Here is a 16,479-nt window from a genome sequence, read left to right on the forward strand (position 1 = left end):
CGAGGTCACCTTTCCCAGAGAAAGAGAAAGGCCCCCCTCACCCTGCGCTCCCCACGGGTGACTGGCCCCTGCCAGCCTGAGGGGCCTTCTCACCAGCTCCCGATGGCCCCAGGGCTGGGGGCTCCCCACACTGCTTCCAGCAGGGACAGTCCCCCTGCAGAACCGGGCTGTGTCCCCCACCCCCGCAGCCTCACCCCGGCACTGTTTACGTCCTCGAGTGGCAACAAGACAGGGCCACTCGGGAGGACAAATGAGGTCTGCAGCTGCAGGCACCAGACGGTGACAGGACATGCTTGGCTGTCACCAAGTGTCCCCTGCCTCCCCCGCAGCCCCCACCCGACTGCCCGGCTGCTATTTGTGGCTGAGTCCCTCAGGATGGCGGGCTCTAGGAGTGGCAAGACGAGCTGGGCATCGAGAGGGCCACCGTGTGGACAGCTTTACAGAATTCCACAGCACCAGCTGAGAGCGAGAGGGGCTTCTGTGGGCTCAGGGAGGGCTCTCCACCAGGCTGGGCCCTAGGAGGGACGGCCCTATCCTGACCCAGCCACTGTCCGACCTCTGACCCCAGCCACAGGCAGCCTGGCCTGACCCAGCCTGTCGAGGGCTATGGGAGGGTCCCCTTGAGCCTCCCGGCCTCCAGCACTTTCCCCCACCGCCCCCCCCAGGACTGCTGGGTCCCACAGAAAGGAGCTTCCCTGGGGTGAGGGGTCCTGGAAGCCGACCCAGGCTGCCACCCTGCTCCCCCAGGCAGTCTGCTGGCATTTGTTTTGTTCCAGAGGATCTCCCCAAGATTTCTCTGGGAACCAGCCTGTGTGTGCCCGGCCGGCCCTGCCCGTGACTCAGCGGCAGTCTCCAGCTCGTAAAATGTGAGCCTGCACTGGCTCAGCCCTCGGGCCCCCACCCACATCCTGGCCGCCTCCAGGCTGCCCTGTTCAGAAACAACACTGAATCTACACTCCCTTGGCAAGATCCTGGGCGCCCTCCCTTGCCTGCCTGGGGCAGGCCAGAGACACCGTCACCTTCCTGGGTCTCCGTTTCCCCATCTGAGACGCATAGGACAGTAGTCTCAGGAGATGATCAGCGGTAGCCTGTGAGCTCACCCCTATATTAGCAGGGAGCCTGGACCTGGGAGCAGGGAAGCTGCTCCGGGGGCCACCCTCCCACCAAATCTTCAATGGCTCCCCACTGCCCTCAGGGTCAAGTCCACCACTCTGGTTCCCACAGGGCAACTAAGACCCAGTGTGGAGGGGCTCTGATCACTCCCAGCTTCGCTGCTTTTCCCCACCCGCCCCCCACTCCTGGGGACCCTGACACGCAGTTTCCCCTGCCCACAGGGCCTCCCCTCCCCTCCTCTCCTTCCTGTACTGCCCCTCCAGGAGCCCTCCCGACCACACTCCTCCCCACTGGCTGCTGGTTGCAAGTGTCCCTCACCAGACTGAGATCTCAGGGGCCAGGGTCCTCATCTGTCAGGCAGCATCCAGCATCCCTTGACCCCAGGGCCCGGCATGGGCCGGCTCAGTAGGTGCTGGGTGGAGGGTGCTGGGTGGTCCCACTGCATGAGCAAGGAGCAGCCCAGCGACAGGAGACTAGAGAGGCCACTCTGGCAGAGGAGACACAGCAAAGACCTGACCCTGAGCCCTCCCTAGCCCCAGTCGCAGCCACCCTCGGACCCTGAGACCCGGGCTCACCCACAAGCCACCACCCTGGTCAGGATGTCTGTCTGGGGAGGGATGTCTGTCCCCGCCACCACTCCCAGATCAGGCCTGGCTACCGAGATTTACGACCCACTGCCCCATCCCACTGGCCCTCGTCACAGCCGGGTTTTTCCCACGCACCCGACCCCACACGTCCCCACAGAGGTTACACTAGGTCACGAGGTCACGAACGGGCCCCGGGCTGGTGCTGACCCCACAAACACACTCAGGTGTGCGTGTGCCCCTGCAAGGCCACATCCGCCCCAGGGACACAGGACACACAGGAGGGGGCACAAGCGGGGAGGCCCGGATTCCGAGTGTGCAGGTCCCCGGTCACAGGCACACACAGGCACACCCAGGCTCAGAACATGCAAAACAGAAAACCCAGACCGTACCCCGGGAACCCGGAGAACCACCAGGAGCGGAGGTAGCCAGGAAGCATCTGTGGCTCCCGGAGAGAAAACTGAGATTGCAGCGTGGTGCTCCCACCGCCCATGGTGCCAGCCACGCTCTTGGGCGCCCGGCAGCCTCCCCAGACAAGGTGCTGGGGGGACAGAGAGCCAGGGCTGGCGCCACCCTCCCTTTTCCACTGCTCCCCTGCCCCCCCCGCACCCCTCCCCCGACCCCCCCACCCCCCCCCCCCCGCCTGGGTGGTGCAGCTTTGGCTCCACCCCCTCTGCCTCAGTTTCCTCCTCTATCCGGCCGGGGGGCTGGGCTGCAAAGTCAGCTCCCCTAGGCTCCCTCCCCCAGGGCCCTGGAACCAGCCACGCTCCTCCAGGGGGCCGGCCTGGCGGGGGAAGGAGGCCGCCCGCCCCGCCCCCACCCCGCCCCCACCCCTCTGCCTTTGCCCAAAAGGAGCCCCAGCGCGGCCTGACGTCAGGCCCCAGGAAGGCGGTCGGCTGCAGGCTGCCGGACAGAGTGGCCCACAGAGCCGCCCAGGGAGGTCGTCCAGGCTTACTCTGTGCCAGCTCTGCCTCAAGCCGCCAGCATAGGCCAAGGTGCGGTGAGTCCCCCCAAGAGCCGGACTGGGCCTCCCCCAGCTGGCGTGTCCTCGCTGCCCGGCCAGGCAGGCAGCGGAGGGGGTGAGGGGCCGACAAACTGCCCCCAGACCTGGGCAGGGGAGAGTTCAGAGCCTGAAAGGGGCTCTGAGGTCTCACCCTGTAGGGGGCCATTGTACAGATGGGAAAACTGAGACCCAGAGGGGGAGGGGCAAGTAGCTGGTCACAGCGGGACAGGCTGGGTGAAGAGCCCGGAAGGAAGGGCTCCCAGGGGCTTGTGGGAGCATCCCTCCTGACCCCAGAGCCCCACCTGTGCTGCTGGCTCCCCACTTGCCTGGATTTCATTCATTCATTCATTCACTCATTCACTCATTCAGCACCCTCACTGATCATCTGCAGGGCGCCCAAAGCTGTGTCTCGATTTTCCCACCTGTCAAGGCACCAGGGTGGCCCCAGAGGCCAGGCTAGGGAAGAGACTGGATGCTTGAGCCGCTTTGAGACCATGGCCACCACTGTCCCCCAGGCTGGGGCAGGGTTGGGGGCTGAGGGGTTCATGCAGACAGACTCCTAGCCGCACCAACCCGCAGCTCGGACCCTGTGCTCCAGCCCTGGCCCTTCCCCCACGCTTTTGGGGGAGGGGGAAACTGAGGCCCAGGGCGGCTGGCCCACCCAGCCCCCTGCCACGTGAACCTCAGCGCAGGCACTGCCCCCGTCCAGCTCTGGCTGGCGGTAACTGCCCTGTGAGAAGGGCAGCAGAGACAGGGTCCCGAGGGGGGCGGACAGGGTGGGAACTGGCCTGTGGCCAGGGTGCCGGGCGGGACAGACAAGGAGCAGCTGTGCAATCTCAGGCAGGACGGAGGGAAGGAAGGGACAGAAGGGACAGTGGTGGCGGCTCACAGCCCTCAGGCAGACAGGCCGCTAGCCCTGCCCTCTGGCCCCCATAATCTCCTGCCAACGTTTCGTCACTCCCAGCCAGGGGGTCACTCAGGGTGCCACCCCCTCCCCTCCAGGGGCCGCGCAGCTGTGTGGCCATGGGCACGTCACTGCCCCTCGCTGAGCCTCGGCAACAGCAAGGGCTCCTGCTTCTAGAGCGCGTATGGGGAAGGGGATTGGGGTTTTCTGAGCACCTGCACAGTGGCGCATCTGGACTCACTTTGTCCTGGGACACCTGATGTGGGGGGGGGGCTCAACATTGCCCACTTCACAGACCAGGAGACTAAGGTTCAAAGGGGCTGGAGTGAACCCTTTAACAATCATTCATTTGGTCATTCAGCTGCAGTCCTGAAGGCCAGGCCCTGCCCTCATGAGTCCGCCAGTCCGGGAGGGAAACACAAGAAACAGGCAAGCAAATCACCAAAAAAAAAAAAAACCAAAAAAAAAAAAACAAGCTACATGAAAAGAAAAGGTAGAGCAGGGATCTGGGTGACCTGGGAGGGCCTCCCTGAGGAGGTGTGCTGGCTCAACAGACGCTCAGCAGACCCGACCCTGGGAGTTGCCCCACAGCAAGTCAAGCCAGAGCCATCCCATCTGTCACCGAGGCCGCTCCACAGGCCTCTCCAGGGTCCTGAGCCCAGAGCTCCCACCTCAGGGCGGGCCTTGGCTCTGCTCCTCCTACCGCCTGGAACACCTGTTCCCCCAGAGTCCCCCCCCCAGTCCCGTTGCCCCCCCATCCCGTTGCCCCCCCCAGCCACTTTCTTACCCCCACCCCCACCGGTGATCCAGACACACCACTCAATCATCCTGTACCTCGTGTCCTCACAGGCAACATAGGGCCAGCAACATGGATTAGGGGCAGCCGGGAGGAGTCCATGGGAACCTAGGAGGGGTCGTCTCAAAGACAACCCATGAACTGTGGGACTACAGCTCTCCCTCGGTGGAGGGGTGTCCAGGGGCTGAGGGAGGGCCACGTAGGCTGGAGACCAGGGTGCAACCAGGTGACAAGGGCAGAGACGGCATGCCAGGCAGAGGCAACAGCATCTGCCAGGGCCAAGAGGACCAGGCTGAGGGCCTACAGGCTGCCCTGTGCCATGTGGTGCTGGCTGCCCCTGGAGAGGCTGTGGGGGAGGGTGTCAGGTGCCATGAGCACGCAGGGACGGGAACCCCTGCAGGAACGCCCCCCCGCAGCCGTGCCTGGAGCTGTCCCCCCCCCCCCCCCCGGGAAACCTGCATTTCCCCAGAGCCAAGGGCTCTCCGATGGTGGACTATGAACAGGACGAGGCACGACGGAGCCCAGCTGCCCTTCTCGACCCACACCCTCCATGACCCCTCTCCCCGAGCTGGGTGCAGGGAGCCAGGCCAGGATGGGGACGGAGGTTCCGACTGGCCCCACCTAGGACCTGCTAGGTGACCCAGGGCCCGTCCGGCCCCTCTTGGGGACCTCAGTAGGGACCCAGCAGTCCCTGGGTGGAATGAGCAGAGAGGCTCAGACCAGCCCAAAACAACAGGCGGTGTTCTACAGCAGATGCCTCGAAACCAAGGACGATCGTAAAAATAAACAGGCAGATAGCTCACCCAATAATGGCTAGGTTGGCCTCGGGAGGCTGTGTCACCCTTCGGCAGCCCGGGCGTTTACAGGTACCCTACACCCCCACGATGCCCTTGTGCACAAACCCCAGGTCCAGAGATGCCAGCCCTCCACCCTGGTCCTACCCTGCCTGGGCCAGAAGCAGCGGACCTGGGTTTGATTCCCAGCCCTACCAACTGTATGCTGTGTGACCTGGGGCGTATTGCTAGCCTCTCTGGGCTTCCCCTTCCTCATGTGAACCGTGCTGTGTGGATCTCAAGCGTCCCGCAGGTGCCTGACCCACGGCAGATGCTCTTAGCACCTCGGCTGGGGACAGACTGGGCCTGCCCTCCGTGACTGCTCCCCCCCCCAACCCACCCCCGGCCCCTGGTGCAGACCAAGCTCGAACTCCAGGCAGCCCGGGGCTGAGGCCCGTCTCCCCACCTGCCCTGGGCCCCCACGTGGCAGGGCTGGAGGCAGCCAGGCAGCAGGACTGGTATCTGCAGTGCGGCTGGACAGCTACAGGACACACGGTGATGGGGGGCAGTTTGGAGAAGAGCCAAGAGGCTGGGACACGCCCACCCCCGCCAATGAGAGGCCTGGGGGCCCCGCGGGCATTGTGGGCCGCACAGCAGACACCCAGCGAGCAGTGAGTGGAAGCGGGGGGGGTGGGGGGGGGGGGGGGGGGGGGGGGGAGGGGAAGGCAGCAGCCTCCCGTCACTTGGTGGGGCCACAAGCCTGGGTGGAGAGGACGGGGGTCAGATGATTTGGGAACGCTGCTCATTCCCCGCCCTGGGAAGACTCCCAGGGTTTGAGAGCTTTGCAAAGGCCTGAGCGCCACGCGGGATGACCATGCAGGTGGGGAGACCCGGAGGCTCCGGCACTGTTATTATTATGCACCTTCCAGGTGGGGCCTCTGCAGGCTCATTCATTCATTCACTAAACAAATATCACACCCAGCGTCACCGGTGACAGCACTCAGGCTGCCAAACTCAAACGAAACCCCGGTTGACCAGCACCAGGGGCAGGGTGGGAATGACAGGGACAGCCTGGACCCAACAGGATAACTGGGTGGGCTTCCTAGAGGAGGTGTCAACCCTTCCTGGCTGGGAGGACCGGTGGAAATCAATTCCAGGCTGGTGCCCAGGGCGCCGAGTGGGTCGCCAGGGCCCAGGCTAGGCGGGAGGGCACTGAATGCCGGGGTGAGGGCCGGGCCTCACCCTGCAGAGCTTGGCAAGGCTCACTGAGGGTTCAGTCTGCCCAGGAGAAAAATGGATGCGGCCCGGCACCGGGCTGTCCCCGCGCTGGAGGAAGAGGCTGGAGCGGCCCCCACCCCTCCCCCACCAGCCCCACCCTCCAGACGCTCCCGCTGAGAAGGTTTCCGGTGGGTGGTGGCGGGGAGGCCTGGAAGAAGTAATGCGGGGTAGGGAGGGAGCAGGGAAAAGCTCCAGGCGGAGGAACAGCGGGGAGGGTGCATGGAGTGTCATCAGACAGTCGGGGTGCTGCAAGACTGGAGAGGGGCTCCCCCGCCCCCAGGCCCGCCTGAAGCCTCAGGTCCCTTCCAGGAAGGGTCGCTACCAAAAGCATCGCCCTTCACGCACATGCCTCCCTTGGAGGGTGTCAGCAAAGTTCTGGAAGGCCGGTGATGGGCCTCCCTCCCCAGGCACCCCCCTCCCCGGGCACCACCACCCTCCCCAGTCACCCCCACCCTCCCCCGGCCCTCCAGCCTGGGCCACACCTGCAGCAGGTGCTCTGGGCCTGAGCCCTCCTCCAAGGCTGGGGGAGCAGTTAGTGGTGCGGGAGCCGGGGAGGGAGGCCTACAAGGTCACCTCTGGCAGAAGCCTGCCTCCCAGTGAATTGGATCCAGGCTGAGGCCCTTGCGGCGTTCCAGGCCCTGTGAGGGTGGCTCCTGGCCTCAGCCTCCCAGGATGCTCACCCAGGCTTCCACACCTGCTGAGTCCACTGCCTTCTCCAGGAAGCCTTCCCTGATTCCACATTCCTGTGCCTCATTCAGCTGGGGGTCCATATGCCCCGCCCGGACACCCTGAAGGTCTCCGATGATCCGATCCATAGGGAAACCAGGGGTGAGTCCGGGGATGGTAGTCTGGGTCTAAATCGGACCCTGTCCCTGCTCAGTATGGGGCTCACCCCCTCCGCCCACCCCAGTCCTCAGTTTCCTCACCTGGAAAGTGGAAGGCCCAGGCCTGCAAGGCTGCTGGGTGGACGAGAACAGATCCCAGGTGGCCTGTAGGAGGCCTGAGGCCCCATGGAAACACCTGGCCAGTGCTCTCTTTGTGGGAGCGCCCACAGTGCAGGGTCAGCCCAGCCGGGGACAGACCCCAGGGCCCAGCCGGGTGACCCCAGTTTAGCTACCGAAGGCCCCTGTCTCTGTGTCCTGTGTCCTCATTTTCAAATAAGGTCCATGCCCCTTCCCGATAATAGGAGGAATCCAGATGTCCCTTTCCACTCCCTCCCCACCGCAGGGCCCCCAGGGGAGGGGGCAAGAGAGAGCCGGCCAATGACATGCCAAATGGAGAGGCCCCGGGGCCATGGGCTGGGCTCAGAGGGAGCCAATTTGGGCCCTTCGTGGTGAACTCCCCACTCCCAGAAGAGTGCAAGCTAAGCCCTCATGGATTCATTCACTCATCCACTCGACATTTCCTGAAGGTGACTGTGCAATTCCTCTGCGGGAATTCACAGACTAGCGGGGACGAGTGGCCCGGCAATGACAGAGCCCCAAAGAGGCCACAAACCTACTTAAGGCAACCAGGGAGGGCTCTCTGCAGGGAGAGACTCTGAACCGAAGACAGCCAGCATATGGACAGGACAATATATGCGGGATTATTTTAGTCACACGTCATAGAAAGTCAGTTCAAAATAATGTTAGCCGAACAGGGAGATTATAGCTTCATTGAACCAATGATTCCCAGGAGACTAGCTTCAGGCAGGGCTGGATCCAAGCACTTCAGCCAAGGCTCCTTAGGCCTTGGTCTCTGCACTTGGCCCCGCTTCCCCCTGCCCCCTCCGGGAGCCTTCTGTCAGAGACAGTTTGAGTCGCACAGCGTCCCTGGAGAAACGTCCAACCCCAGGGAGCAGAGAGCTGTCAGTCCAGTCCCAGGGCTGGTCATGATCGTGATCGTGATCGGCTAGGCAGGGCCATGGGGCCAAGGGTGATCAGTCACTGTAGCCCAGGGCAGCCCATCCCCGGGGTAACCTGGGTCTCAGTGTTTGAGCCTAGGCCTCCAAGAGCAAGGCCAGGGAACACAGCAGGACTGAGCCACTAAAGCACTTGATCCTGCAAATGGTGAAGGGAGACTGAGCCATCCTGCCCGGAGGTCTGCGAGGGACCTCCTCCTACCCTAGGAAGCACTGGTCCTGGGTCTCGCCCCAGCCCCCCACCCCCCAGGCTGTCCCCCTCACTCCTCTCTGCCCTGCTCCCTAGAAGAACCTTCTGGGGCAGTCCAGAGAGAGGCGAGTATTGCCGGTGTCAAAGACGTTCCAGAAGGTGCAGACATGTTCAGGCTTCAGAGCACTTCAGAGCTGGAGGTGCCCATTGTACAGATGGCAAGACTGAGGCTCGCAAGGGCCTGGGAGGTCCCGGGCAGGATGGAGGAACTCCTGGCCCTTCCTTCTGAGAACCTCACTTTCTCTAAGACAGGCAGGAGCAGAAAGAGGGAAAGAAGAGAGGACTGGGGTGGGGAGGCTCCCACAGAGCGAGGAACCAGCAAGGGAGAGAAAAGCCCCGGGTCTCCACCTCCTCCCTCCCGCGCACCTGCCTTTCGGTCCCACCCACGACCGGGACTCACACGTGGGGGCTGTGCAGAGAGCCCCCCCCCGCCCTTCTCCAAAGGGATCCCCCTTTTCTTACCCTTCACCTGTGCGCATCCTGGGCCCTGTCTCCCACCCCCCAGCCACCAAAACCCTCCGGGGCCCTTCCAGGGCCACCTCCTGACCACACCTCGGTGCTGCCCGAGGGGAGCTCTAATTCTGCCCACCTTACAGATGAGGAAACTGAGGTCTGTTCTCCGACGGAGCCATGCTCCAGTCCCCCCACCCTGCCGTGTGACTTCCCAACTGCACCCCGAGCCCCTGGAGAGCAGCCTCCATGTGTCCCCCACCTGCCTGCAGAAGTGCCTGAATGTGGGCAGGGGCAGCAGGTGGCACAAAGGTTCCAAGTCTTTGCCTCCAGGATAGTCGCCTTAGAAGAGTGTGCAGGCCCCAGCCCCGTGCCAGGCACGACGAGGACGTGGCCTCTGCCCGCCGGGCTCCAGCCAGCTGGCCCTGGCTATGAGGTCTGCTCCACCTCAGCCAGGCCCAGGACACCTGCCAGGAAGGAGGAGGGGACAGGACAGTGCCACACCCCTCGGGCTGGCTCCCCGCGACAGAGCCCTGCCTCCCCCCTCAGGCTGTGGAAGGCGTTAATGACCCCACTTAGCAGATGAAGAGAGCAAGGCTCTCTGAAGGGGCCAAGGTCCCGGGGCGGGGCGTGAGGGTGCGGCTGACCGGACTAGAACACCCCTCCGCCCCCAGCCCCTGGGTCTCTGGGACCCTCCTCTGCTGACTCACGGCCCCCAAGGCCCGTCCTGGAGGCCAGGTCTGTGCCTCCCCCCTCAGCCTGGGTGGGCGGGCCTGGGGCCAGACTGTCCCCACAGAGGAGCAGAACCTTCTCTCCTTTCCCCTCATTCCAGGCTATATTTAGAGGCCAAGCAGAGAGCGAGGCACGTGGGGAGTGGGTGCGGGCGCCTGCCGGCCGAGGGGCCGTTTGCCTGGTGCCCCTGGCCCCGCTCAGGACCAAGGGTCCAGCCATAGGCTTGCCCTAGGCAGACCCGGGTTCGGGTCCTGGCCTGGCCCTCCCACAGCCTCCATTTCCTCCAGTGTGAGTGCGGGAGGCTCAAGGGCCGGGAGGCACCCAGCTCTTCACAGCAGCCGACACCACGGATCGAATCCGCCCAGCAATAGCAGAGGAAGGGCCTGCTGTTCTGCGGGTGGTGCAGGCAGGGAGACTGAGGCTCAGAGAGGTTCATCAACAGACCCAGAGCGGCGGGTGGGGAGGGGAGACACCACCACTGCCAGAAGTCCTGTCTTCCGTGGTCAGGCCCAGCCCTGGCCGGCAGGCAGGGGGGCAGTGGGGAGGGCAGGGGGTGCTGAGAGGGTGCGAGGTGGGTGGGGCACTCTGCTGGGGGTCGTGCACCTGACCGGAGCAGCCTCGGGGGGGGGGGGGGGGGGAAGCTGGCCCAGTGGAGTCTCAAGGAGTAGCGGGAGATGAGGCAGTGAAGACCATGGGGGAAACTGAGGCCCAGAGAAGGAAGGTCCTTCGGAGGCCACACGGGGGAGGGAGGAGGACAGGGCAGCTTCTCCGCCCAGAATCCGCCAGCCCAGCTCCTTCCCTGCCCCAGAGAGGGGTGGATTCAGGAGGCCATTCCCCCCCCCCCCCCACCCCGACCCCAGCCTCTTCCCAGAAGGCCCACCTCCACAGGCCAAGCCCTGGGTCTGGCCCCCCACTGTTCGAACTCATGTTCAAAGCAAAATGAGTGGATGCCCTAGAGAGGAGTCATTAAAGAACCATGTGAGTTCATAGTCACTGTGAGAGGTGAGGCAGGGGAGTGGGGTGCACTGGGAGTGGGGGAGCAGGTCACGAGGGGGGTTTTTATCATACGGACAAAGACAGCCGGACTCACAGACACGAAAGGGGCAGAGATGGTGGATGTAGAAAGTCAGGGATCAGGGCTCAGTGTGTGACCATTGTCAGGGCTCAGCATGTCACCAGGGTCAGGGCTCAGCATTTGACCAGAGTCAGGGCTCAGTGTGTGACCTGGGGGCTGACTAAGTGGCTTAGCTGGTTGACCATCCAATTCTTGATTTCAGCTCAGGTCATGATCCCAGGGTCACGGGATCGAGCCCTGTGTCAGGCTCCGTGCTAAGGTGGAGCCTGCTTGGGATTCCCTCTCTCTCCCTCTGCCCCTCTCCCCGCTTGTGCTCTCTCTCTATATGTCTATATATAAAAAATTGTTTTTAGCTTAAAAAGATGTGAACTGAGTAAGGACTTAACGTGTGACCAAGATCAGGGCTCAGCATGTGCCCGGGGTCAGGGCTCACAGTATAACTAGGATCAGGGCTCGGAGCGTAATAGGGATTGAGGTGAATTGTGTCATTGGAGTCAAGATTTGGTGTGTGACCAGGAACAGAGCTCGGAGTAGGATCTGGATCAGGGCTCCAGTATGGCAGGATCAAGTTTCATCATGTCACGGGGATCATGGCTCAGCGTGTAACCAGTTTGGGCTCAGTGTGCGGCTGACATCAGGGCTCAGCTTTGTTTGGGATCAGGGTTCAGACTCCCGGAGCTGGGAATCACAGCGTGCTTTGCGGACATCTCTCCTCACGTGTCAGGCCTCCGGGGCATCCTGAGCACCTGTCGATCCCCCTATTGTGGGGGCGCCAGGCCCACCGCCCTGGCCTGGACCCTCCAGCACCTTGAGCTTGCTGGCCAGCAAGTGAGACTGGCCCTGGGGAGTTTCCTGGAAGGGCAGGATCCCCGGAGCCGGCATCATCCTGGGACTATCTCCCAGAGGAAATGTTCTGTAGTGTTTATTATTTGTCTCTGCCTGTGACACTAACTCGAACTTAGTGCAGACACATTGGAAAACCAGAAGGCATGTGGAAGGGAATCCAAAAAACTGTTTGCCGTGTGTCCCCGGGGCCAGCTCCCAGCAGGGCTCCAGCTTTGCCAAGGCTCAGTTTTTTTCAGAGTAGAGGGACAAGCTGGGCAGCATCCTTCTCCTTCTTGGGGACATTCCGGGGCCCCCCGCTGCCCTGAGACTCCAGGTTCCCAGCCCCATGCCCTGGCCTCATGGCCTGCCCTCGCTCCCCGTCATGTCATGCCCCTGGAAGGTCTCTCCCTGCCCTAGATGTCCCTCGTACTCTCTGTGCTCCCCGTCTGCCTGAGTTATCATTTGACAAACACATCCATCAACCCTGCGAGTTAGGGCCTGGGGGCACCAAACAGAGGGCAGCCCAGCCCAGAAGGACCGTGTGTGTGTGTGTGTGTGTGTGTGTGTGTGTGGTAGGTGTGGCCATGCACCTGGGCAGCACGTGACTCTTCCCAGCAGCCTTGGGGGTCAGCAGATGCCCAGGGTAGGGGTCCCAGAGGCAGAGGCACAGCCGGGTGACCCCAGGCAGGTGCGTACCTCTCTGAGCCCGAGGACAGTGGTGGCCGTCTGCCCTGCCCGGGCCTCCCCCCAGGCCACACCGGAGCCCGAGCCTTAGCTAGCAAGGACTCCTCTGCTGCGTCTGCCCCCCCCCAACACCCGCAGGCAGAACTCAGCACCCCCAGTCCGCAGGGCTGAAGCTGCCAGAGCAAGCCTGTTGCCCAAGGCCAGGCAGGCAACCAGAGCGAGTGGGCAATGTCCCGCCTGCTCACAGCAGATGCCACACTTGCGTCGGCCACCAGGTCAGTGGCGTGTCTTCCCTTCCCCTTCAGGAGGGGGAGGGCCCACTGCGCGCCCAGGATGTCCCACGTCCTCACCCTTCCTCCTGCTTCTCCCCAAAGCCCTCTCCTTTCTCCTGAAAAAGCCAGAAATGTCCTTATTTGGAGCATCAGCCCAGCCTGGGATGGGGGCGGGGGGCCTGTTAACCCTTCATGTATAAATAGAGATAAATCTCAACAAGTTAAACACAGCCCCACAGGAACATAAACAGAGTGGGCGGCCCTTTACGGCTGCAGGGATCGCAGCGTTTATTTAACTAACACCCGCCCCACTGCTGCCGGGACCTGGCTCCGGGCTCAGGCCCCGGGGAGTCACCCTCAGCCAGCAAGGGTGCTCACATCTCAGGGCTGGGAGGGAAGCGGGGAGTCCAGGGGGCTGGCCCTTGGGCGAGGTTCCTTATGAGCACCCTAGCCCTGGCCATCGACCCCGCTACCAGCCTCGGAAGAGGTGAGAACAGATGGGTGGCCGGGAGGACCCGATCTGTGATGCAGGGGTGCGGGGGTGGGGGGCCAGCCAGGCGGGGCTGTCGCGGGCTGGGCTCCGTTGAGCAGAACTGTGGTGTATCCAGCAGCAGCTCACACTGTGGTTTTTCTAGCACAAACGAAGCGCTGGGTGCTGCTGGGGTGCTCAGTTAACCCTCCTGGCAGCTCCACAACGCCAGCCTGCGCAGGTTAGCACAGGAGGCACAGACAGGTTAAGTGACTTTCCCGAGGCCGCACAGCGAGTAAGGGAGGAGCCGGGACCCAGCCCGGTTTCGAACACCAAACACGGGGCCCCACAGCTTCCTGGTGCCACAGCCTTCCTCTTCCCTCTTGGTCCTAGGCCGGTCCTGCCCAGCCGGGGTTTCTACTTGCTGATGCCCGGAGAAGTAGGCCCAGAGCATTAACATTCCGCCCAAGCTCCGCCCTGGCAGGCGCCGGGGCCACATGGAGTGCAGGCATTTGAGGGCCAGGCCAGAAAAAGGCACAAAGCCGGGAAAGCTGGGGGCCTCGGTGGGCAGGCAAGCCGAGAGGGACCAGCCTCCGGGCGGGGCTCCAGGTGCCCAAAGGTCACCCACCCCGCTCCTTCCTTCCAGGCCCAGGGCGTGCGCTGGCCGCCGTCATGCCCGCCGCGTCTCCCACGGGGCCCTGGGCCCCCGCGGCCCCCAACGCCACGGCGGCGGCGGCGGCGGCGGCGGCGGCCAACGTCAGCGTGCCCGAGGTGCCCCTGTTCCACCTGTTCGCCCTGCTGGACGAGGAGCTGCACGCCGCCTTCCCGGGCCTGTGGCTGGCACTGATCGCGGTGCACGGAGTCATCTTCCTGGCGGGGCTGGTGCTCAACGGACTAGCGCTGTACGTCTTCTGCTGCCGCACGCAGGCCAAGACGCCCTCGGTCGTCTACACCATCAACCTGGTGGTGACCGACCTGCTGGTGGGGCTGTCCCTGCCCACGCGCTTCGCCGTCTTCTACGGCGCGCGCGGCTGCCTGCGCTGCGCCCTCCCCCACGTCTTCGGCTACTTCCTCAACATGCACTGCTCCATCCTGTTCCTCACCTGCATCTGCGTCGACCGCTACCTGGCCATCGTGCAGCCCGACGGCTCCCGCCGCTGGCGCCAGCCTGCCTGCGCCAGGGCCGTGTGCGCCTTCGTGTGGCTGGCGGCCGGCGCCGTGACCCTGTCCGTGCTGGGCGTGAGAGCCGGCGGCGGGCCTTGCTGCCGCGTCTTCGCGCTGACCGTCCTGGAGTTCCTGCTGCCCCTGCTGGTCATCAGCGTGTTCACGGGCCGCATCGTGTGCGCGCTGTCGCGGCCGGGCCTCCTGCGCCAGGGCCGCCAGCGCCGCGTGCGGGCCATGCAGCTGCTGCTGACCGTGCTCGTCATCTTCCTCGTCTGCTTCACGCCCTTCCACGCCCGCCAGGTGGCCGTGGCGCTGTGGCCCGAGGTGCCGAGCCACGCCAGCCTTGTGGCCTACCACGTGGCCGTGACCCTCAGCAGCCTCAACAGCTGCATGGACCCCATCGTCTACTGCTTTGTCACCAGCGGCTTCCAGGCCACCGTCCGAGGCCTCTTCCGCCGGCGCGGGGCGGAGCGCGAGCCCCACGGCAGCACCGTGGTCGGCATGCAGAGGAGCTCGCGAGTCTCGGGCCGCAAGCACATCCCGGACCCCGGCCCCGGCGCCTTCACCCAGGACCTGGCTAACGGGCCAGAGGCTTAGTGGGCAGGACTCTGCAAGGGGACCGAAGGCCAGGACTGGACTGGGCAGGCGGGGTCGAGGACGGCACAGACGTCCGCTTGCCCTGGGGGTGGGGGCGGGGGTGGGGCGGTGGGGGTGGGATCGGCTTCACCTGGATCGATTGGTGATGGCTGTGCCCGGCACGCTGCTCAGTGCCGTGGTTGATTAGCGATGTCTGCCGCGGCCCCGGAGTGGCCATCTAAGGCTGACCGTTTACCTACCGTCTGGGGTGTATGCTGCGTCCAGCAAAGACTCAGAGGGGTAGCCAGGAGCTGCTTCTCTCCTGGTGCACGTTCACCCTGTGAGGGATTCCTCAGAAACAGGGACAGAGATCTTTTGAGGTACTAGGAATTGCAGAGAGGTTCCCTTTCCTCTCTTCCCCCTCCCCATACCCACCCCCCTCCCCCCGCCCCCTCTGGCTTGGGCCGATGACGGCCTCCTCTGAGCCAGACGCCAGGATTGCCTCCACCTGCTTTCTGTTGAGCGGCCAAGCTCCCTGGGCCCTTTATAGACTGCTATAGGGGCAGGGGCCTGTTGGGCACCTTCAGGCACCAGGCCCCACCTCAGCCACAGCCACTGACATAGGGTGAGACGGACCCTGGGCCCCAGATCTGCCCTTCTTTACAGAGAGAAGTCCTACATGTCCAGTGGCTCCAGGCAGAGTACCTGGTCCCCCAAGTTCCCTCCCCTGGAGGGAGGCCCGCGTGGGAGGCAGGAAGGCCATTTATATCCCCATGTTACAGATGAGGAAACTGAGGTTCAAAGAGGGAAAGGCCTGGCCAGGGTCACGGAGTGAGTTCCAGGCACTGCAAGGCCAGCACTGTCTTTAGCAACCCTTCGTGGAGCCCCGTGTGGACGACTCCTCCTGCCCCAGGACATGTCAGCCCACAGCCTTCCTGCCGGAGGCCCAGGAAGTCCCGGGCTCCCACCCAGGGCTGCTTCCTGGGCCCGGATGCTTGAGCAGCAGAGAGCGTGGCCCCGACTGGGTGCCGGGCACAGTCCAGGAGCCTCTCTCCTGCTTGACTCAGAGCAGGAGCTGCAGGGACAGAGGAGGGACCTGGGAGCTGGCTGTCTGCCAAGAAGCACCTGGCAAGAGTGATGCTGACCCCAGGGTGGGTTTTCAGGCAGAGAAGCTCTAACAGCATCTGGTGCCTGGACCATCACGCAGTGGAGGAGGGAGGGCCAGTGTTTGCCCCAGTGCAGCACCACCTGCGGGCTCTCTTCCTGCAGGGGCAGCAGCCCCCGGTTCCCATTCTAATTCATGCTAAAGAGTGACTGACTGACACTAACTGACCGCTGTGCTTGGGGGTGGAGGAGTTGCAATCCTCCTGGAACAAGGCCTTCCTCTAGGAGGAGGGGTCTCTTAAGGTAGGTGAGCAAACGTGAATCTGGGAAAACTGGGACCAGGTCCCGCCCTGCCTCATGGCTTTGTCTCATTACTCCCCACCATCTATGGATAGAAGTGCCCATGGACAGCACTGGGGTCCAAATCCAGGAAGGTGTCTAAGCCCCCTCCCCTTGTCCCCGTGCCTGACATCCCAACATCCACCCTGGGTCTCTCAGGGACACCCAGGGTGCGGGGGAGCCCTCTG

The 16,479-nt window shown here is 63.8% G+C and overlaps 1 protein-coding gene across 1 annotated transcript; it reads left to right on the forward strand.

Moving 5' to 3' along the window:
- Positions 1-2,586: 2,586 nt before the first annotated feature.
- Positions 2,587-15,858, forward strand: GPR20 (G protein-coupled receptor 20). The gene is made up of 2 exons (XM_027063789.2): positions 2,587-2,692; positions 13,755-15,858. The coding sequence occupies exon 2, from the start codon at positions 13,781-13,783 to the stop codon at positions 14,867-14,869; it is 1,089 nt and encodes a 362-aa protein (XP_026919590.1). The 5' UTR covers positions 2,587-2,692; positions 13,755-13,780; the 3' UTR covers positions 14,870-15,858.
- The last annotated feature ends 621 nt before the right edge of the window (positions 15,859-16,479 follow it).

The sequence above is a fragment of the Acinonyx jubatus genome, chromosome F2 (assembly GCF_027475565.1).
Source record: "Acinonyx jubatus isolate Ajub_Pintada_27869175 chromosome F2, VMU_Ajub_asm_v1.0, whole genome shotgun sequence".
Lineage (NCBI taxonomy): Eukaryota > Metazoa > Chordata > Mammalia > Carnivora > Felidae > Acinonyx > Acinonyx jubatus.

Bases quoted from the DNA above. Each gene is read 5' to 3' on its own strand.
- GPR20 (XM_027063789.2), top strand. From the start codon at position 13,781: ATGCCCGCCGCGTCTCCCACGGGGCCCTGGGCCCCCGCGGCCCCCAAC.